General features: G+C 45.7%; 3 protein-coding genes across 7 annotated transcripts in view; 2 read left to right on the top strand and 1 right to left on the bottom strand.

The window, feature by feature from the left end:
- CELF5 (CUGBP Elav-like family member 5) overlaps positions 1-8,861 on the top strand; it is a 37,277-nt gene extending 28,416 nt beyond the window's left edge. For all 4 annotated transcript variants that reach the window (XM_050321345.1, XM_050321344.1, XM_050321343.1 and 1 more), the window contains 7 exons: positions 2,768-2,912; positions 3,563-3,709; positions 3,923-3,985; positions 4,072-4,155; positions 5,235-5,378; positions 5,492-5,656; positions 6,663-8,861. In XM_050321345.1, the coding sequence (XP_050177302.1) occupies positions 2,768-2,912; positions 3,563-3,709; positions 3,923-3,985; positions 4,072-4,155; positions 5,235-5,378; positions 5,492-5,619 (711 nt within the window). In that variant the 3' untranslated portion in view covers positions 5,620-5,656; positions 6,663-8,861. The remainder of the gene's footprint in view (positions 1-2,767; positions 2,913-3,562; positions 3,710-3,922; positions 3,986-4,071; positions 4,156-5,234; positions 5,379-5,491; positions 5,657-6,662) is intronic.
- Positions 8,862-8,957: 96 nt separating this feature from the next.
- HSD11B1L (hydroxysteroid 11-beta dehydrogenase 1 like) lies at positions 8,958-16,756 on the bottom strand. Of its 2 annotated transcripts, none has more exons than XM_050321347.1 (9): positions 16,631-16,756; positions 15,806-15,896; positions 15,524-15,702; positions 14,650-14,780; positions 13,423-13,534; positions 12,231-12,322; positions 11,089-11,182; positions 9,960-10,125; positions 8,958-9,666 (listed from the first exon to the last, which is right to left on the bottom strand). In XM_050321347.1, the coding sequence occupies exons 3-9, from the start codon at positions 15,606-15,608 to the stop codon at positions 9,480-9,482; spliced, it is 867 nt and encodes a 288-aa protein (XP_050177304.1). In that variant the 5' UTR covers positions 15,609-15,702; positions 15,806-15,896; positions 16,631-16,756; the 3' UTR covers positions 8,958-9,479. The 2 variants fall into 2 exon arrangements, with proteins under 2 accessions (XP_050177304.1, XP_050177306.1); XM_050321349.1 differs by lacking the exon at positions 16,631-16,756 and adding an exon at positions 16,009-16,175.
- MICOS13 (mitochondrial contact site and cristae organizing system subunit 13) lies at positions 16,263-19,809 on the top strand. Its single transcript, XM_050321350.1, has 4 exons — positions 16,263-16,411; positions 17,578-17,734; positions 18,492-18,543; positions 19,595-19,809. The coding sequence occupies exons 1-4, from the start codon at positions 16,383-16,385 to the stop codon at positions 19,690-19,692; spliced, it is 336 nt and encodes a 111-aa protein (XP_050177307.1). The 5' UTR covers positions 16,263-16,382; the 3' UTR covers positions 19,693-19,809.
- The last annotated feature ends 982 nt before the right edge of the window (positions 19,810-20,791 follow it).

The raw sequence follows: 20,791 nt of genomic DNA, 5'->3' as shown, positions 1-20,791 counted from the left end.
TATACCTGAGGTCAAAGGTTGTAGCTTAGCTCAGCTGTGGCTCACCAGATGATCATTCTGTTGTATCTTCTGCTGTCATGGAGGTAATACTAACTTGGGTATGGTACGGTACGGTACGGTACGGTACAGTACAGTACAGTATGGTGGTGAAGGAGGCAGGAATGGACCATACAGTGAGGTTATGATGGCAGAAAGTGCTTTATTATCTTATGGTCCAGGACGTGTAAGGATGAAGAGCAGTGGGACCTTCTAGACTCAGTCTTTTAAGTGCCCTCCAATCTTCAGGAACTCCTCTTGATGGCAAGAAACTAGTCAGGTCTAAGCTGTGCTCCTTGCTTATCTTTATCTTCGTACTCCTCAGTTATGTCTGTTACTGTGTTGGTCTGTCTGATTCTTCACTGGCCTTCCTACTCTCAGACTTTATTTTGGCTTTCCCCTTGACTCAAGACTCAGCTTTTTCCTGTCTCCTGCTTCTTCGTGATTTTTTATTCTTTTTCCTTTTTGTTTCCACCGGGTATGGTTCTCTCTCCTTTTTCTTCCTGAGCCACTGACCTCACACATGACTACTTCTTCTCTTGTGTCAGTCCTGGTCTTTGGTCTCCCTTCTTCTGAAGGAGAGATCCTGGCCAGTTCTCATATGCGTACAATGTCCCCATCAGAAGGAGAGGGTATCAGTCCTTTGAAATGCCGTCTAACATTTCTCTGAAAGTGGGGGCAAAAGAGAGGCACTTCCTTACTGAATCTCCTTGCAGTACATCAAAATATCCTGCTATGGGTAGCTTTGGGAAGTGGCCACTCTGGCAAATCAGGGCTTGAGGGAACCCCAGCATACTTCATGCTTGCATGATTCTGGGCTTGGAGTAGTAGATGCTGCACCCAAGGTTACCCACAGGGCTGGGAGATGCAGCTAACCATTATGGATGTGGTTGAATCAGACTGAGAGGAGCGAGTGCTGCAAGGGTGCATCATAGGCATCATAGGTTCTTATATTCATAATTTAATACCAACAACTTTCTCTCTTTGTCCGAATGGGGTTTGCTGCATTGCCATGCCAAAGCAGTCTTCAGGAGTCCCAGTCTAGGAAGAAGAAGTTTGGAGCCTGGGTTGTTTTGGTTTTGGTTTCAGCTGGATGTTTTAAATTTGCATTAATTTCTTTTTTTTTTTTTTTAATCTCAAATTAAAAATGAAATAATCATACAGTATGTTAGGCCTAAAATTATTCAGATCTATTCAAATATGCAAAATAAGGTAGTTAAAATAGTCAAACAGTACATGTTAGCTGAAAGAGTTTGTAAGAAGTGTCATCTGGGAAGTACAACTGGCTAAACATCTGGAAGGAATTTATTTCAATGCTTAAACCAGGTTTTGATCCCAGGTGCCTCTGCAAGTGAAAAGTTAGTATTTCCTAATTTCATTTTATTCAACAAGTTAGTTCAGATGGTGTCAGGGAAATGTTTGAGAGCTGAAAAAAAATAGTAATTATCAATACAAAAGAGGCCTGAAGAGCAGCCAATGCAATTTACTAAGTGATTATAATGTTTGAATATTTCTTGTATATCATAAGTCAGTTATGTTAGTTAGTTCCAAACACAAAATATAATTTGTTCACACCTCCCCGTTTCTTTCTGTTCTTATGGTTCATTATGGTAATTTTATGTAACTAATGAGAACAATTTCAGAATGCCAGTTTGGTGCATATGCAGTTGGATGCAGGTCTTGGTCCAGCCAGAGCCTGGCACAGAACAGGCATTAATGACAAAAAAGAAAATCAATATTCACATAGTGAGTAAGGAACATGTTGGTTCCCACACCCTTGAATGGGGACAGTGTGAAGACAGGACACTGCCAGAGGAAAGGCTAAGCTCAGTGCATCACGGAGCAGACCTCTGCTGCAAAGCATGACATAAGAGCTGGGCCTGGAGAGACAACTCGGTTGCACAGCAGGGTGCCTGTGCCACAGTGAGCTCTCCCAGCAGCAGGATCTACTTGTTGAGGAGGGCAAAACCAGAAGAATTTGGACCCTGTTCCTCAAGGCAAAGCTGTGCTATTTAATACCTGGCACTTTCCCAGGAGAAGTGATCAGAGAGAAGGGCCTGTGGGGAGACAGTGTTGCTGGGTGCCAGGAGCACACCCCTTCCCCGCTCCCTTCCTCATTGCAGGAGCTCTCTGAGCCAAAGGGGGCCATCTCGATGCCCCGGTGCACAGCTGAGTGAGCCAAAACCCCTCAAGGCTGCCAGCATGTGAAGGGTGAGGCATGGGGATGGCTGCCCAGCCATGGCACTAGCTGTGTGGACTGGGATGCCCACTGAGCCATGTCCCCTGGCTGAAGGACGGGAAGTTGTGCCTGGCTCTCAGGGGCTTTCACATGTGGCCGTGTGGCTTTCACATGTGCCGCTGTCCTGCCTCGACAGGCAGCCACTGCATGGGTATGTGGCCGCCAGGATCTCGTGGGCCCCTGGGCATAGGGACTGTCAGCCAGGCACAGTGCAGGCCTTCAGAGGATGGTGCTGCTGCTGCCCAGTCTGGCAATGTCATGGGAAGCTCCAGGGCAGGTGGCAGGAGCCCAGTGACGTGCAACGGCAACTGGGGGTGGGGGAGGTCACAAGGCTTCATTTCCAGCTTGGCCCTAGTCCTGGCTGTGGCAGGTGAAGGCAGTGGCTGGGTTGGCCTGTGCAGCCTCCCCCAGCTCTGGCATGGCCGCCATGGGCCCTGGCAACAGGAGGCCCTGGGCAGCATCGGGCCCTGACTGCACGGTCCTGCCTTGCAGCTGATGCAGCAGCAGACAACGGTTCTCTCCACCTCCCATGGCAGTTACCTGAACCCAGGCGTCGCCTTCTCCCCATGCCACATCCAGCAGATCGGTGCCATCAGTCTCAACGGGCTGCCAGCTGCTCCCATTGCACCAACATCAGGTGAGGGCCTGGACGCAGCAGGTCCTTCACTGCCAGTGAGCCTCCTGCCCCAGCACTTGGCATGGTGACCACCCAGGTAAAACAGTTCCTAGAGCAGCATGTGGATTATTTTCTCTTTTCTAACAATGGAGCCTCTGAGCACAGCAGTCTCTAGTCTGCATAAACTTCTGCAACCTTCCTGTCACCCTCACATGCTCAATACACATTCTCTTGTCCTACTGCTCTTCATTTTAGCTGCAGTTTTTCCCTTTGATATAGTTGAGGAGGACAGGGTTCCCAGGATTGCACTTGACTCTGAGGTCAGCAGTGCTATTATTCATTATCATCATTCCAGAGTAATAATGCGCATTTGGGTTTGAATGCCCGTCAAGAACAGGTACGCATCATGCTAGGTGCTGCGCAAACCCAGATTAAAAATGTTCCATCCCAAAGCTCTGACAGCAGTTAGTACTAGCAGTGCTGCACACTCTTCTCACTGGTGCTGCCTCTTAATTTTGTGAAGGCTCCAGCACTAGTCTGTCATCTCCACATGCCAACTAGAAGAGATAATAGCTTCATACACAGCAGCCTTGCCAGGCAGATGGAAGGTGGGAACATGGGCTTTGTAGGACCTTGACTTTCATGCGATGCCCTCTCTTCTTGTTCTACAGGGCTACATTCACCATCTCTCCTGGGAACAGCAGCCATGCCGGGACTGGTAGCACCAATTTCAAATGGATTTACTGGAGTGGTACCATTCCCAAATGGGCATCCAACCTTGGAAACAGTTTACACCAATGGCCTTGTGCCATATTCAGGTATTGAGAGCAGGAAAAAACCCCACCATCCAGAGACCTGAGGAACTGCAATTAATTCCTCTTTTCTGGATTTCCCATAGAGAATACTCGTCTAGCTCCATACCAGCCAGGCACTGAGACTCACCTGGGGGCAGGGGGTGGGAAACAACACTACACACACACACACACATACACAAAATGCACGAATGATTCTGACTATGTTTTTCTCTGCAGCCCAGAACCCTTCAGTAGCAGAGACTTTGCACCCAACCTTCACAGGAGTTCAGCAGTATGCAGGTACCAGCTTCCCTTGTCTCCCTCAGGCCCTTTTGTGGCTGACCAGATCCTCAGGTAAATGGTTTGTTCTGTCTCTGGACTTACAGCTGTGTATCCGACCACCACCATCACCCCCATTGCACAGAGCATCCCTCAGCAGCCTCCCATCCTGCAGCAGCAGCAACGAGAAGGTGAGGTTCAGAATCGGACTATGTGTGTCCCAAGACATGGGTGGGATTTGTGCAGCTCATCTTCTGCACCACAGAACCAATGGAGAGGAGACAGCACTAATTTTTATCAGCTAATCTTTGATACTGGAACTGGGCTATGGAAACAACCACATCTCTGCCGTGAGTGGACTAAAAAAGTTCACAGGATGATTGTTATGCAAACTTCCTGAACTTGTCCCTGGCCAGATGTTGCCAGGTACAAAGGGGACAATAGGCACCAGAACACCGTGCCTTCACATCAGAGGGTAGGGTCAGCACCTTCCCTACACAGTCACAGGAAAAGAACACTGCCTCTCCATCTTCACTGATGCCATTACCACAGTGGTACCAGTCAAATCAGTCTCTCCCAATGTACTTTCCTCTCTTTTCAGCCTTCATAGCCTCCTGAGTTTATTTTTCAGCTTATTTCAAAATTGGCCTAAATAGAATTTGGAGGCAAAGGCATTCTCTCTCTGCTCCTGATTCTTACAGCAGGTGTCAGGAAGGGAGCAGCTTCTTGTGTTCATCAGGCTCACAAGGAGCCTGTGAAGGAGTGGACAAGGACCAGGTCAGCCCATAAATGGGATGTACGGCAGTCCAGGGTTAAGGCTGTGGCTTATGGACTGAAGGCAACCTCTGCCTAACTGTGGGCAGGGAATGCCAGAGGAGCAGCTTTAACATAGCAGTGTCTGCTGCTGTCCTAGGACTGGGAGAGCTATGAACGAGGAACTCTTGCCTCAGCTGAGTTCCTTCCATCAAAACAACACCCAGACACTTACAGAGTTGTTGTGTCCAGCACACTATTTGGGAACTAGATAAGGTTTGAAAGCGAAGCTGCTCTCCAGAAACTTCAGCTTTGTATATTACCTCCCAGTTGCTCTTAGACAGCCCTCAGAATCCTTTGGGAAAAAGTGACTGAGAGACAAACAAGGGGAGGTCAAAGCAGAAGGAGGCAGTGCTAGGGTTCTCCTCCAGTGCTGTGCTGTGAGTTGAGCCCATTTTTTTCCCCTTCCCTTTGGGGTTTTCTGTTTTGTCCTTCCCCACTGCCCCCATATCTGCAGGTCCTGAAGGCTGCAATCTCTTCATCTACCATCTCCCTCAGGAGTTTGGAGACAACGAGTTGATGCAGATGTTCCTGCCCTTTGGCAATATCATTTCCTCTAAGGTATTCATGGATCGTGCCACCAACCAGAGCAAGTGTTTTGGTAAGTGATGACACCAGCAGGTGAGGGAAGCATGATAGATACTGATGACATTTATGTATTGGGCATGGCACCAACAGTGCCGTTGTTATCCATGCCTGTGTGCTGTCCTTCAGGTTTTGTAAGCTTTGACAACCCATCCAGTGCACAGACTGCTATCCAGGCTATGAATGGCTTCCAAATTGGCATGAAACGTTTGAAGGTCCAGTTAAAACGACCCAAGGATGCTAACCATCCCTACTGACAGCAGTAAACAGCAGGAGTCACTTCTGCAGCACAAGGTAAAGCTGGCACCATCGTAGCACAGTTCTGTACAGTGCTGGCCAGTGTCAGGACAGCAAGGTCTGGAAGTGGGGAGCCACAAGCTGAAGGCAATAGTACAGCTAGTGGGGCAGTGGCCTCACCTGCCAGGGCCCAGCCCCAGCACCTGAGCAAGGTGACCAGAGCAGGTCTGGAGATGATGGCCAGGTTGAACAGTCTAGATCATCAGGCAAATTTGTGGCAATGAGGCAAGCCCAAAGGCAAACCAGAGAGTCAATCTGCAGGTCAAGATCAGGATCAGGTCTGGTGAAAGTAAATAGGGTCAAACATAGTCCAGTGATTGCCAGGCAAGTTTATAATGTCAATAATAAACAGATCAGACATCAAGATGGGAAGACAATCCAAGAGTTGAAGTCCAGGTAATTAGATCTGTGGACAGGACATGTCCATGGACAGGTAGAGACTGGAATTTCCACAGTGTAGATCAGACAAAGGCTGATGACACAGGCCTGACCTATAATGAGACTTGGACCTGTGGGCAGGGTGGACAGAAATTGCTGGTGAGGCTCGTCAAGTTCATTAAGGCCTTTTAGTGCACTCAGGCCCTGACAGGCAGATGGGTTCTGTTTGTGGTCTAAGCAAGGTTTCAGTCTACTGTCCAACTGCTCCCTCAGAACTTTTGTCTGCCTAAAAAAGGTTTTAAACGCCATTTTTCAATTGTTACATGGGCCTGAAGTTAGTCTGCAGAGAATGCTTTCTGGCGTAAGAAGGGATAATCCCATGATTCACAGAGATCAGAGATAAGCAGAGAAAAGGTGAGACCCTTAAGGACCCCAGAAGAGCTGCCTGACACAACAGCTGCTGCCAAAGAGCTGGCTTCTGCCAGCCTACAGATAGGGAGCAAGGGAGGGCTGATCTGATTTGGGTCTTAGTCCTTCATGTTTAAGCAGTAGCAACTCAAAGCCTGAGGCTTGCATAGATGTCTTCCTAATCTCCCAATTCCCTCCCTCCTCCCTTTCTGTTCAGGTGAAAGGAAGGAAAGTCCAGAGGAAGAATTTCTGCTTCAGGTTGATTTACAGAAAGGCCAGTAAATTTGTCGACTCTTTTGACACCACCCCTTTCCTTCCTCTGCTTCCCACCTACCCACCATATCTTCCTCTTCCCCTCCTCTTCAAGACATGCAATTAAAGAGAAGGCTCAATATCTGTCCAGGAGGAAGATTCTTGCCACGACCGACTCACATATTTGCTGCTAATGTGGTGCATAGCAAAGGGACCAGCAAATCAGCAGCCCCTGGGGACATAAACCTCTTCCTCTTGGGGTATGGCTGGAGTATGTGGACCAAGAAAACCCACTGATGTGTCTCTAGGTTAATGCAGTGATGTATGGAAGTTTAGTCCCATCCCTCCCTCCCTCTTCCTCCATTTCTGGCCCTTTCATAGATAAATATACATATATATACAGTCTCTATTTTTTTTTAAAGTGGCTCACAGGACCAAACTTTTCAGATGGACTGCTTGCAAGAGGTATTGGGAAGTTCGGGGTTTACCTTTGCAAGAGTGTCTTCTCAGCACATGCTGCAGATAGGCCTGAACATTTTGAGAAGATGCTTGGGGAGAGAGAGGGGGAAGGTGGCAGGGGGTAGGGAAAAAGAGAGGATCATCTGTCTGCTCAACATTAGCAAGGAGGAGGAGAAATACCTACCTCCAGGATTAGGCCGCAGTCAGATGTTCAGCTCGAGTCACTCATCCACTGTAGCACCAGCCTGGTTAAGGATCTGAAGAGCTCTCAGTCTTACCTTTCCAAGGGCTTTTGCAGACAGAGCTCCTGGAATGTTGTGCCAGACCCCAGGCTGAGCACTCCCAGATTAGGCTGAGAGCACAGGAAACCAGTCCCTTTACGTATAGGAACTCTACTGCCTCCCCACACATGGCACAGATCCGTGTTTCGTAGCTCTCCATGGTAACAGCATTTTCTTGATGAAGGCAAAAGAAGATGAGTGTGAGCAGATGCAATCTTCAAAACAGTTACAGAAGCCTCACAGGGGCTACACACTGCCTCCCCGTGTCAGATAAGCTAACGCTTTCCGTAAGCTGTAAAATGTGTTGAGGGGTTGAACGCCACAGCAGAGCTGCCTATTGGGCAGTTCTGATTCCCAGATGAAACAGGATGTTTTCTCCCTCTGAGTTTAGCAAGAAGACTCACCTCACGCACCTGTTGCAAAGCTTTCCCCAGCAGATGCAAGGATAATATGATGAAAGAAGGTTGCCATTCAGTTTTTAAATTTTTCCCAGCACTCCCTCCAAGGCATTGATAATACATTATACAGTATATATATATATATATATATATATATAGGGACAGCTATATACACATACTCTTAAGCACAGAATGTAGTTCAGAACTTGATTTAGGAAAGATCCTCTGGGAGTGGGGGATGTGTCACACTGACAAGGCACATCCTTTTAACAGTTGGAAACAATCTCTTAAATGTCTACAAAAATAAGGAAAGCAAGACAGAACAAACCAACCAACCCCACAGTGATTAATGAATGGTTAGTTTAAATATTCCAGAGTTTGGTAGGGTACCACAAACATTTGTGTGTGGGGGTGTGTGCAGTGGGGGTTGGTGGGGAAACGTCGATGCAATTTACTGAAGTGAGCTATGGGGATTTTAGAGAATCTTGGCCAACTCTCGCTCTCCTCCAGTTTCCCTTTGTTCAGGTGTGTGTGGCACAGTTCTATACGTACCTTTACATCTCCTCAACTACCCTTCTGTATCTGATGCTGAGAGTTTATGAGAGATGAATGAAGCTGTGTGTCTGTCTGTTTCTATAGTCCATGTTTACTTATTGTAAATACCATTTTTATACTTAACATCTATTATGTATGTGATTTGTATAATGTACTTTATTTCTGCTACAAGTAATTTCATGAAGTTTAAACTTAGTCTAATTTTGAACAAAACAAAACAAAACAAAAAAAAAAAAAAAAAAGAAAAAAAAAAGAAAAAAGACCAACAAATGCAAAATAGGAAAAAAAGGACTTCTGAAATGCTGGGTCGAGCTCGTTTAAAACAAGCATTTACAGTTTCTTCCATCACAGTTACTGATGTGACTGTACAATGTTACAGGTGCGAATACAAGCTCTGTCAATGTCAAATTCCTCACTCTGGTCAAAAAAAAATCCTGAATTTATTTAATAAAAGTTTTACTTGCTGAGTAACTGGGACTCTGCTTCATGTTGTTAGTTGCAATTACTGCACAGTCCTTGCACTTGAAGACATCGCCAGAGCCCTGGGGCTGATTTAACATGCAGTCAGCAAATGTCTGCCAACAGGCCTATGCCCACAGAATCCAAGTGACCAGTATTCTTTCACAGAAGAAGTATCAACATATAATACCAACACATTAAAAAACGGTTTAATTAAAATAGAGATGAAAATTCTACTTACATAAAACAAGAATGTTTCACAGAATCAAAAAAGCAATGACACAGTGGAGCAGGATGTCCCAGGATTGTGCAGACAGAGGTTAAAGCTAGGGCTGAGAGAAGGCTGGATGCAGTAAAAGCAGACAGCTGAGGTGGAAAGAGGGGAGATGGGAGGAGGGCTAGGACAGAGAGAACAGTGGGAAAGATCTCTGACTCACGATTAGCAACATTAGAACTGTGGGCTAAAGCAGGATGAGAGGGAGACCAAGAGTCGTCTTAGGAAAAGAACTAAGGTTACTTTGCCACCAGTGCTGCCCTGCTCCTCCTTGACACCAATAGGAGGCTTAGTGGGATGGTGGGAATGTAGTTAAAAGGGATATAGGATGGGAGAGGAGACAAACTGGGCATGTCTTAAGGACTGCTGTAGTTATAGTAACTCCTTAAAACCTGGCCCCGGTTGCTGGGGAACAAAACCCAGAGGCAGCACACCTGCTGCAGCCACCATGGATAGAAAACCTCCTGCACCCTTGTAGCACCTCCCTGGATGATGGCGAGTGCAGCTTCAGGAGCAGGCGAAGCACTTATGTGCACTTTGCCCCTGGAAGGAAATATTCAGAGGATCAAAGCCAGTCAATCCCTGCTGTGGTTTTAACTCTGCAGACTGACTGCCATAGGGCTCTGCATGCTCATGTTCAATGCTGAGGCAGATATGCACAACCCCTGTGATGTACCCAAACAAATGCACACTTCCCATTGGTTTTCTTGCACATCCAAAGAGATTCACACACCATCTTAAACACAGTTGTGCTGCATTTTGTTGCATGCTTTCAAGAAGAGACATATTCCTGCAGACTCCCTCCCAGATTCCTACATCCTCCTCCAAATACACACCTGGTATTCTGTAATGCTGTATCAGTATCAATCAGACCCAGGATGCACAGTGTGATAGAGACATTTCTCTTCTGCATAATAAGTTCATGGCGCAATGAACTGAAGAATCCATCCAGTGCAAACTTGGTGGCAGAATAAGAAGTGGTGAAGGGAGTGGGTATTTTCCCTGGAAAGGAAAAGGAGAGAATGGAAAACACCAGGAAACTGGCTGTAAGGAGAATCCATGGTTAGGGAATCTGGGCAAAGATGTAGGCTTTGTCATACTGCCTCAACTCACATTCTGTTCAGGTGAGTTTCCCTCTATTTCTAGTCCCATGCAAGTACTTAGACAATTATACCAATTTGTGTAAACAAATCTCAGCACAAAGGCCATCACGTGTGGATAAGGGAAGGAAATTTCTTTTAACTTGCACAGTAACCAGGTCACATGCTGGACTAAAAAGCTCACTGTGATGGTCTACCTGCAGCCTTCCCCTCCCCTGTAACATGCAAACACAGGGACTAGGTTGCATGCTGGGGTCTTTGGCCATGACATTTCCTTGGCACATTGCAACAACAAGGCAGGGATGACCCAAAGTCTGAACTTGTGTAAGGTGATGCAGCTCCCTTGAGCATACACTGAAGACTTTCTTCTGCCTTTCCATCCTGTACAGCAGAGGCACCTGCTCAGCAGCCTGCAATTCAGGCTGGCCAAAGACAGAAGGCCTGAGAGTGGCAGGACGATCTTAATGCTGTGTCAGAAATGCAGCAGAGGTGGGCCTGGCTGTGAGGGACAGGAGTCAAACAAGCAGATCTGGGCACATGACAAATGAAGAGCAAGGATGCAAGGGAATGAAAAATGGTACAGAAAAAGGTCTTCCAGAAAACAAGAAGACAGCCAGCCACCATCCTGACCCCCTCTTTCCCCCAGGGGGTTCTAGCCAAGCAGCAGCACCTGCCCTAGAGCTGCCCCTTTATATGTGTGTGTGTATACACACATTATCATATTATTATATATTTATTACAATATTATTATATACTATAAAATGTACAGTTGGAAAATGTGTTGAGGGGTTGAATGACAGAGAGATGATGTGCTGGGAAGCATTGTTCCACAAGGCCAGCACTTACTCCAGGTAAAGTCACTAACCTGTGAGGGAAGAAACAATCACCAGTGAGCCTCTATTCTTCTCCAGGATGGGAAGAGCTGCTGTTGTAAGTGCCACATAACTGAAGAAATTCACCTGGAATGATAAAAGTAGACATGGAAGAAGCAAGAGGGTTTGAAAACATGAGCCAGAAAGTCAATACAGTGGTCAGAAATGGAAGGGAGCATAGCTTGGATTTGCCATTTCAAACATCAAATGAGAAAAATCATGTCTGTAAAAATGGGGACAAACATTGCATCCATGAGTCTTGCAGATTCCATAAAAAGCAGTGGAGAAGTTTCAGAGCAAAAGTTATTCCTTGTTTTTAACATAAAGATTTCTTGACGAGATACAATTAGTTGTCCCTGATTTCTCTGTATGCTATTCTTTACTCTGCAATCCCTATTCAGCAACAAGGATATCAGTGTCTCAATTTGCTCCCCTTTAAGTTTCTCTTGACTGAGCTCAGATTACAATGAAACATAAAATTCAGTATCTCTTCAGCACTTGACTGCTCTCTAACTTGTAAGGATTTCTTACCTGTGACCCTAAATTCCCACTCTCCAGTAAACAGGCTCCTTCCAAAGTGAAACAGAACTAGTATGTATGATGCACCCGAACTAAGAAGACTGAATCAAGAAAATAGCTCCTCATTTCCATGGTCCCGAAACCTGGAACCAAGGTAATTCTATAGGAAAACCGTACATCTGTGAACAGAGACTCAAATGGCAGACAGCATTTTAAACAACTTTGCTGTGTTCTGCAATGCCACATGCACTTGCCATAGATTAGCAGGAAGTATTTGCTGCTCACCTATTGGCCTTCCTAAATCAGACACTTTAACTGTAACTACCCATTGATCCCAACAGTTCTGGGTTAATGAGAGATAAAAAGGACAGAAAGAGAGAGAGAAATCGGAAGTTCTTCCCAAAAATTTCTCTTCGCAAAATGTACAACACTTGGGCAAAAGGTCTCTCTACTAACAAAACCTCCAAACTGTTTGACTTGAAACATGGATGAAATAAAAGGTTTGTTTTCAACCACTGCCACAGACTTGAATTTGCCTTGGAGCTTCCCAAAGCTGTCCCAGGAGAAGCCTGACTCACCCAATTCCACGTGAGCTCTTCCTGCTGGCAAACCTCACCTGCATAAGCCAGCGGGTGTATTCCACATCTCCAGTCCACATCTGGAAATGGGTCGTGCCAATGTGATTCAACACCAGATAATCCAGTCCCCCTGTGGACAGGAGAAAAAGCAGTAAAACAAAGGAGCTATCCCCTAACCAGTAACCAAGGAATTCAGAAATGCCAGCAGGAGGGCTGAAAAAACCAGGAACTCCCTCAGAAGGCTAGAAAGTGTTTTACCATGAAGATAGATTAAATATGCTCATCTGGGAGCAGCTTTGACTTCCCCTCAAAGGTAGAATTGAAAGGAAAGGTGTTAGACAGCTCTTTGACAAGAGCTATCCAAAATGATGTTTCAGGGTGCTTCAGACTCAGAACCTAGTTCTAGTGGTACATCTATTTCCAAAGTTACAAGTATACAATTCTGTAACAGAAAAAATATGATTGGTATGGAAATGTAACAGTAGAAACAGCACTGCTGGACTGACGGTTTATCCAGATCACAGCACACTTATACAGCTTCTTAGGACGCCCACATCAGGAAAACCAAGGGCATAATGAAGCAATTAAGACACTCAAATAATGGACAAAAAGACAGTGAGTATAATAGAAAACATTGCCTAATGACAGTCTGACCCAAATGAGACAAGGTGAAGAGACAAAAGACCATAGTCACTCAACTCCTATGGTGCACAAAAGACAATCAGAAAGTAGGCTATGGTCAAAATGTGCACCAACCAAAAACTCAGAAGACACAATGAGGACTAAACAGTGGACATATCTTGTCCTTTGCTTTGTTACAGAGGCAGGTCATGGCTTTTAGACGTCTCAGTTTCTGTGTCTCTTAACCCAAGGCACTATGTTGAGGGTTGGATATGTGCAGCTGGTCCTCACCCACATAAGGCACAGACATGTCCATGTGGTACCCTGTGACAGGTGAGGTACTGCAGCTGTCGCTGTGGGGTGTGGTTTTAGTGGAGCACTTCATGCAAGTACTTTCTGCATACTTTTCTCTAGCAAAAGACATGCCCTCCCCATGAAAGGCTACTACAAAGATGACCAAATCTCACCTGGTATTTACAAACTGCACATCCTCCTGTCCTTAACATCCCTCTCAGTGAGGAACAGTTCAGGAAACTTAAGCAGGAAGCTCCTACTAGAATGAGAACTGTCTACATTTCTGAAAGCCAAAGGGATGCCCAGGATGCTTACCCAGCTTTTGGACAGCAAACTGAACCACCTTTTCAGGTTCTGAAGGGGAAGACATATCTGCAGGGATATAAAATATTTTCTTTGCTCCAAGTGTCAGGCATTTCTCCATCACCTTGAAAGAGAATACACATCCAAAGATTAAAAACTATGGAGTGAGAGTCAATTCTGGATAGAGACACACTTTAATTTTAAATTTACTACTCTTCAGCCCACAGAGAGCTCATTTTGCATCCAGACTTTGTTTAACCAGATAGTTAAATAGAGGTAACTCTTAGCAGGATGCAGATTAAATCTACCTTGGAAAAGGATGAAGATTCACCCCAAAAAAGCCAGTTTTCTTCAGGAGAAATCTTCTGAAGTATGGGTTATGCTTTACATTAAGTTCCTCTTTTTGTTCCAAAATACCTGAAAAGGTATCCACCTTTCATAATTCCTTTGCTATGTTGAGTATGTGAAGGTGCCTAGTAAAGACACACAGTTTAACTATTTGCTGAAATAATGCCTGCCAGGGATGAGGAACTATTGTTATGCTCGCTGTTCCCAGATCACTTTTTGTGCTATTTCATAGTAAAGAACTTTCCTTGGAAGTCACATATTCCTGCAGCTAAAGAGTTATCACCTCTATATATTGCCCCATTTTATAAACTACAGATGAAGTCACATCTATTTGAGCTGGTCAAAAAAGTATTTAACCTACAATAAGGCTTAGCTACAAATAGAACAGTTTGGACTCTGAAAAGCTGCACAATATCGCACAGGAACTGTAGTTCATAGAATAACAGAATATCTCAAACTGGAAGGGATCCACAAGGATCACTGAATCCAACTCCCTGTCCTCAGAGGGCTACCTCAAACCAAACCATATGGTTAACATCTGTGGTCCAGATGTTCCTTGAACTCTGACAGGCTTGGTGCCATGACCACTTCTCCCTGGGGAGCTTGTTCCAGTGACTGGCTGACCCCACTCTCTCAATGAAGTACCTTTTCCTAATGTCCAATCTGAATTTTCCCTGACACAGCTTCATACTATTTCCTCATGTAAATATTCAGGCAGTAAAAAGTTCAGGCAGTGTATATAAATCTTACGGTACAGGCCAAGTTTCCTTCTGGGTTTATATGCCTAACAACAATTCTGAAGGAAAATTTATCATACGGACAACTAATTTGCTGTTTTGGTAAAAGTCTAAATCTCTTATGTCTTCCCTCATACAATGAAGAAGTTCTTACCTTCTGCAGCACAGCTTCCCTCCTAGCAGTCAAAACAATTTCAGCACCAAATCTGGCATAATGATACGCCATCTGCTCTCCAATCCCAGCACTGGCTCCAGTCAGGAGAACACGGGCACCAGACAAGCTCTCTTATTTATGGGAAAGAGAATAGAATATATAGAAGTAAGTGAAGGAAGCAGCAGAGGAGCTGCTCTAGTAACTATTGGCAGAGCTCTAAAGCAGAAAGATGTATGTAAGTGCTCAAGTAGAGGCAGGACTGACCTGAAGAATACTTAACAGTACCATGGACCAACTCCCAGGCCCAACTGCCCAAGATGTGTGTTGCTTCATTACTGTGTGTTTCTGATGGCCATTGTACTTTGTTCTCACTGCCAGGGAATGATGACATCATTATGCAAGCTAGCTGTGTCATATTCCCTTTGCCTGGGTTGCTAGACAAAAATCTTTCAAGAAAATCGGTTTTCACATTCTGAAAAGCTGTGCAACATAAACCAGGCTATGTGCCTTCTGCATATCATTTATTCTTTGCCATGAGTTTGGAGACAGGTCAGCCCTCTTGTGCTGGGCAGTTTACATCTATAGAGATCCATCTTGACATCAAGGAGTTTGCAACCAAAAGATAAAATGATAAATGCAGTGGCAAAGTGCCATTTTCCCCCCACACAGACAGCAGGATCCCTGCTCTTACACAATTTTGTCCTCCTCTTTGTTTCAAGCTTCTCTTTGTTTCTGGGAATGAAGCATTGCTTTGGGGCAACCAACTCTGGTAAGACAATGGGCAGGAATGAGACCATCAGTCAGTTTGGAAATTCAACCTCTTCTCTTCTGTGACTTATATTTCAGCTTGAGATCATCCCCCTGGTGAGCCTACCTGGGATAAAAGGGTCTTTCCAGAAGAAAGCTACGAGCCCAGCTACAATTCCTGCAGCACAAAGCGCTCTTCCAATTGCCTTCATATCTCTCCAAGTTGTGAAGAACAAAGTGAAGTCTGGAAGCTGAGCACTCCACCCAAAATACTGTATTCTCCTTTCTCTGGTACCGGGAGCCAACCTGCAAGAGGCATGTAATGTCCTGTGCAGAACCCAGAACGCCACCTGAGTTGTTTCACTCAGAACACCACCTGAGTCGTTCCCCCACCGGGAGCCACAGTTACCTTTGTCAAGAACGAAAAGGATCTTTCACTGGCAATTGCGAAAGCCCTCAGCTCAGAGCCAGCCTCCACACAGCGTGACTTCCCCTCAAGCCTACAGGAGAAAAAAAAAACCAAAACCCCTTATGTCTAATCTTACAGAACGTTTAATTCATTGAAGAATTATGGCGCCCAGAGTTGGCAGCAGCCACCGTAAGCAGCCGGACCTGGAGGTGGCCGGCGCAGCGCGGGAGAGGGGCGGCAGAGTGCACAGCCCGGAGGCTTGTCCTGTGGGGACAAGGGGCTGCCGCGCGGGCCCGATCTCCTGTCGGGATATGACGCGCAGCGGGATAACCCGCTCTGCCGGCATGTTGAGATACACCACGACAAACTGGCGGCGGGGACACCGCCACAGAGAGCGCGAGCCGCCCTCGGGGTGCTCGGGAGCCGCTCTCCTCGCGTGAGGACGGGGAGCTGAACGGTCCCTCCTGCCCCACAGCCCTCTCGGCCGCGCCCCGCAAGCCGCCGCCGACCCGCCGCCGCCGGGCGGAGCTCCCGGCCCGGAGCACGTGACGGCTCCCGCAGTCCCGCCACCGCCGCCATGGCCGCCCGGCTCGTCCCCGCCGCCAAGTGAGTCCCCGCGGCCCTGCCCGCATGGCCCGGCCCGGCGCTCGCCCTTCCCGCTCTGCTCTCTCCGCCCGCCCCCGACTCCCGCGCCCGGGAATCCCCGGCTCTCCGGGCCCGTGCCCGTAGCCCCGGCCTCGCCTCGCTCCTCCGCGCCGCGCCCTTGGCCTCGGCCGCCCCCGCGCCCGGCTGGTTCCCGTCCGGCAGCTCCTCGTCTGTGTTCACCTGCCGGACGGGATTGCGGCGTTTTTTTTCGGGGCGAGCATGAACACGTAACGTTAAACCCAGAGTGCCGCGGAAGGGCGCCCATTTGCCGAGGGAACACGCTCAGATCTGGAAATACAGCCGCACTGGCAGGGAGGAAGCGCGGAAGGGTATTCTTGTGAGCGAACAGTACGTTTCAGCAGAGAAATCCCTGTTTCCCAAAATACGTGTGAATACATGAATTTAAGTATTGATTCTCGCTTCTCTCGACAACTGTATCTGTCCCTGTGTTCTACTACTGCAGTACCACTGTCTGGCAGGTTTTGGTTGGTTGGTTCATACAATAGCTTTTCCTGGTTTTTTAAAGGGAAAACAACTCTCTGTCCTGTGAATCTGAAAAAGTCAGTCTCTCCAGATCTCTTATTTATAACGAAATTGCCAGTAAAGGCCAAATGCTATCTTCCTGTCATCGGTTTTGTAGGTTACCACTACAGCTGTAAAACTGCACACCGTGCAGTCTGCTGGGAAACTTTAAAAGCCTGGGCAATGCAAACACCATAGCCAGGTGTTAACTGGACTTTATTGAGCTTAACAAGGTATCGGTGTCTATCAGATTCCTTATTAATAAGGCAGCAAGAACCACATGGATGGCTTATCCACTGCAGAATCCTTTAGTTCCTTCTATCACCATTTTTTCATTTCCTTTTATCAACATTTATCACATTTTTTTCATGAAAACTGTTACTGATAAAATGTGAATAGGTGCAGTTTCAAGGGGCTAACAGGGAGTAGTTGCCTTAGGAATAAAAGGAAGGTAGCTAGATATTTTTCCGCTGCTTTTTGTCTGCAGTAAGACATCAGAGTATTTGTGACCCTTAGATTTCTTTACTGATACCTTCCCTTTGGCAGTCACAACCTACTGAGACATACGGTCATAATGTGAACTGTTCTGCTTTTGATCCTTTCAGGCTTATTATCAAAGGAAGCCTGGCTGGAGCTGCTGTATATGTGGCATATGATCAGGGGCTGCTGGGCAGTGGCACACAAGGTGCTGAAGCACTCAAAAAAGCTCAGGCAGCACTGCCTCCAGCTATCCAGGAGTGGACAAGTTACCTAGGCTGGGAGGTAAGGGCTGTTCAGATGGACATTGCAAAACAAACACATTGAATGAGGAGGAAACATTGGGGTGATATTCTGATTCCAGTGAAGTTGGCAGAAGTTTTACTGTTGAAAGTAGATTTAACATTGCAAATATTTTGAAGAGGATTGAAATGGAAGGAGAATAAAATTTTAAATTTGGGGGAGATACATGGCTCACAGATGTTACTTGAAAGGAGAAGGGGTAACCAGCCTATGCAGGGTCAAGGAGGGGACTGTAAACATGCTCTGGGTGACATTTCACTGTGTAGTGGTATTCCTAAGCTTCTTTTGAAGAATCCTACATGCTTTTAGAAAAAACAATGAAAATATTATCCTCCCATATTCTCAAATTGCTAACAGTTCATCAAATTGAATTTAAATTGCCTGAAGAGGCCCTCATCTGTTAGTTTTTAAAATCCTCAGAAAAGAAGCCTTTGCATCAAGTTTGAAAAGCATTTTTCACATTAGAGACAACTATAAACTAAGAGATGACAGCCAGGTAAGGAGACAACCATGGAGATGTTTTTCACAAGCACCCAAATGACTTGTCCTATCTTCCGCCCCTACTCGATAATGGGGAAAAGAGTAGACCCCAGAAAGTGTCATGTCTGATCCCTTTTGAGACTTGGGGAGAGTAGGCACCTAAGTATTTTTGAGATCTGAGGTCAAGAGGCTTTGCCAACGTGATGTGAACTCTAAGTGAAACCCCTCACGTGCTGATATTTTGTCTTTCTCTTTCTAGCTCCCACCCACTCCAAAATTTGACTTTTCCCCCTCTGATTCCTGGAATAAAGGTAAAATAACTGCTCACCAAGCTCTGAAAGGAGCAAGAGTGATGTAGCTTATACTAGTCTTATTTCAACATTATCCTCCTAAATTGAATGATGGAGAAGGAGCTGATAGATGTTACAGTGTGGTGGAAGAAGCATTGGGACTGGGATATTCTTCTTCAGACTAGTACACTGACTGACTTTGGACTTAATTTCTTGTTGTTTTGATTGTGAAATAAGGAGGAGGATGTGTGTCCATAAACCTGGCTGCCTTTTCTAACAGGGGAGCTGGTGTTTCTTTTACCTGCAAAGCTTGCTGCCTACCTTTGCCCCAAGACAGGCATGTTTATGCTATCCTAGAATCTAAGAAAGATGATTGAAAGTTTCAGTAAAGTGTTCAGGGAGGCCTGTGGCCCCCACAATAAGTAAGTAGAGTTTATGCACTAGTGAGTTCATCGGCACTGGCAATGATCATGGAAACTAGAGGATAAAAATAAAGGATAACTTAAGAAAGGTGTACCTTTGGTTAAAGGTTGAAGACTCTACAGATGCTATTATGTCTGAACTGAGCCCTGGAATGTTCGGAAAGGATGGGCATTCCTGTTGTTATTAGAATTTTAGACATCTTGTTTGAAGATAAAGCACGTTATAAATACCTAGTTTCTATAGTATTCTATAAATACATAGTTTCTGTGGTGCAGCAAAGAGTCTTTGTGTAATTGTGGGGAAACATGGTACACAAATCCTGTGACATGTCCAGCATCACCCATGGAGTCTGTGACAAGGCTGGAAATAAAACGGAACTTAGCCCAGTTCTTTGTTTCAGTCTTGTGATTGTTTCCTCTCATATACAGGCCCTTAAGTTGGAATTTCTCTGTCACAAATGTTACTGAGACAATAAAGCTGTACTTGAACCGAGGATCTTTCAGGCCACAGGGTGTTTGTTTGAAAGCATCTGAGTTAGAGCTCAGTTTTTCTCTCTTGTGTTTAGAGATCTACAATGCTAGAGTAACACTGGGAAATTTGGCTTGAATGATGATCTTCTTGGGATAATTCTTCTCTGCTTTCCTTGCAGGAGTGCAGTCAGTCATGTCTGCCTTGTCTGTAGCTCCGGACAGGGCCTGTGAATACACGGTGGAAGGCTGGAAGTATGTGAAGGATCTTGTCAAATGAACACGTTCTCCAGGGTTCATGATTGTCCTGTGTTGTCTTTGAGAGGATGCACAGTCCGTTGCTGTGGAGGGCAGCTCAGCCATGTAAGGGCTACAATAAAAGACTTTGGAACTTCAATTTGTATTTGGGTTGGTTTTAGCACACAGACTGGAACAATTGCTTTTTCCTAGAAGGGATCACAGATCATTTGTAATGAAGTATTGGCCATATGCTGAGGTACTGCCTCTGTTCCAAAGCTGCCAAGCTTGGTAGCTAAACAGATTGTTCTGAAGCTGAATTAATCTTGAAAGCGAATGCCATCTAATTCAAAACAAGCCAACAAGAGTTAAAAAAAAATAAAAATCCAAGGTAAAAGATGCTGTAAAAGATGGCCTAGGGCATTTATACAAGCACAGGGAGAGTAACTGAGCATGAAACACTTTGTATCTGCATGAAACATTTTGTTAGATTTGGCAGACTCTGCATGTTTTCATTTTCATGTGGATGAAAACTTTTCCGAGGTCAGTTTTCAGTCACAGCCAAGGTGTACTGAAGGAGCACCAATGGCCTAGAGGGCATCACTACTCTAAGATGAAGTTACAGACTGAGTGTCTATTTTTAACCCTTTGTGATGGGATTGTAGCATGGACGTTGGTGAAGTCATTATATCATGGCACAGGACAAGTATGAATCTGTTCCCTCCTCACAGGAAGCGTCTGTGTGTATATCAGATGGGTTATTGTAAATGCACAGCTTGTAACCTCTCTGTTCTCAGGTCTCTGTCTCAGAGCTGTTGCTCATGCTTCTAAAACCAGGGACAGGGATTGACCTCGCTGCTGGCAGCAGGGCCGGCATTTCTTCCACACTGATGTGCTAACTAGGCACAACTACAGAACAGGAAACAGGCAATGGTAGGAAGGGAGAGCAAGATAAGAGCTTACTCAAATTAGGAATCAGATTTAAAACACGACAATGAAGGATTTTCAGTTTTGTTTCCTTTTTTAACAAACAGCTATATGATGAAACCAACTGCCAAGAGATTTCAGAGGCTTTGACTAAGGTATAAATAGCTTTAAAAAGTGCTTAAGTTAATTCCTGCCTGATGGGTCCAAACCTATGG

The sequence above is a fragment of the Myiozetetes cayanensis genome, unplaced genomic scaffold (genome assembly GCF_022539395.1).
Source record: "Myiozetetes cayanensis isolate MyiCay16 unplaced genomic scaffold, myiCay2020 scf26, whole genome shotgun sequence".
NCBI lineage: Eukaryota > Metazoa > Chordata > Aves > Passeriformes > Tyrannidae > Myiozetetes > Myiozetetes cayanensis.
The sequence above is the reverse complement of the archived record's forward strand: the minus strand, read 5'-3'. Positions and strand labels throughout refer to the sequence as shown.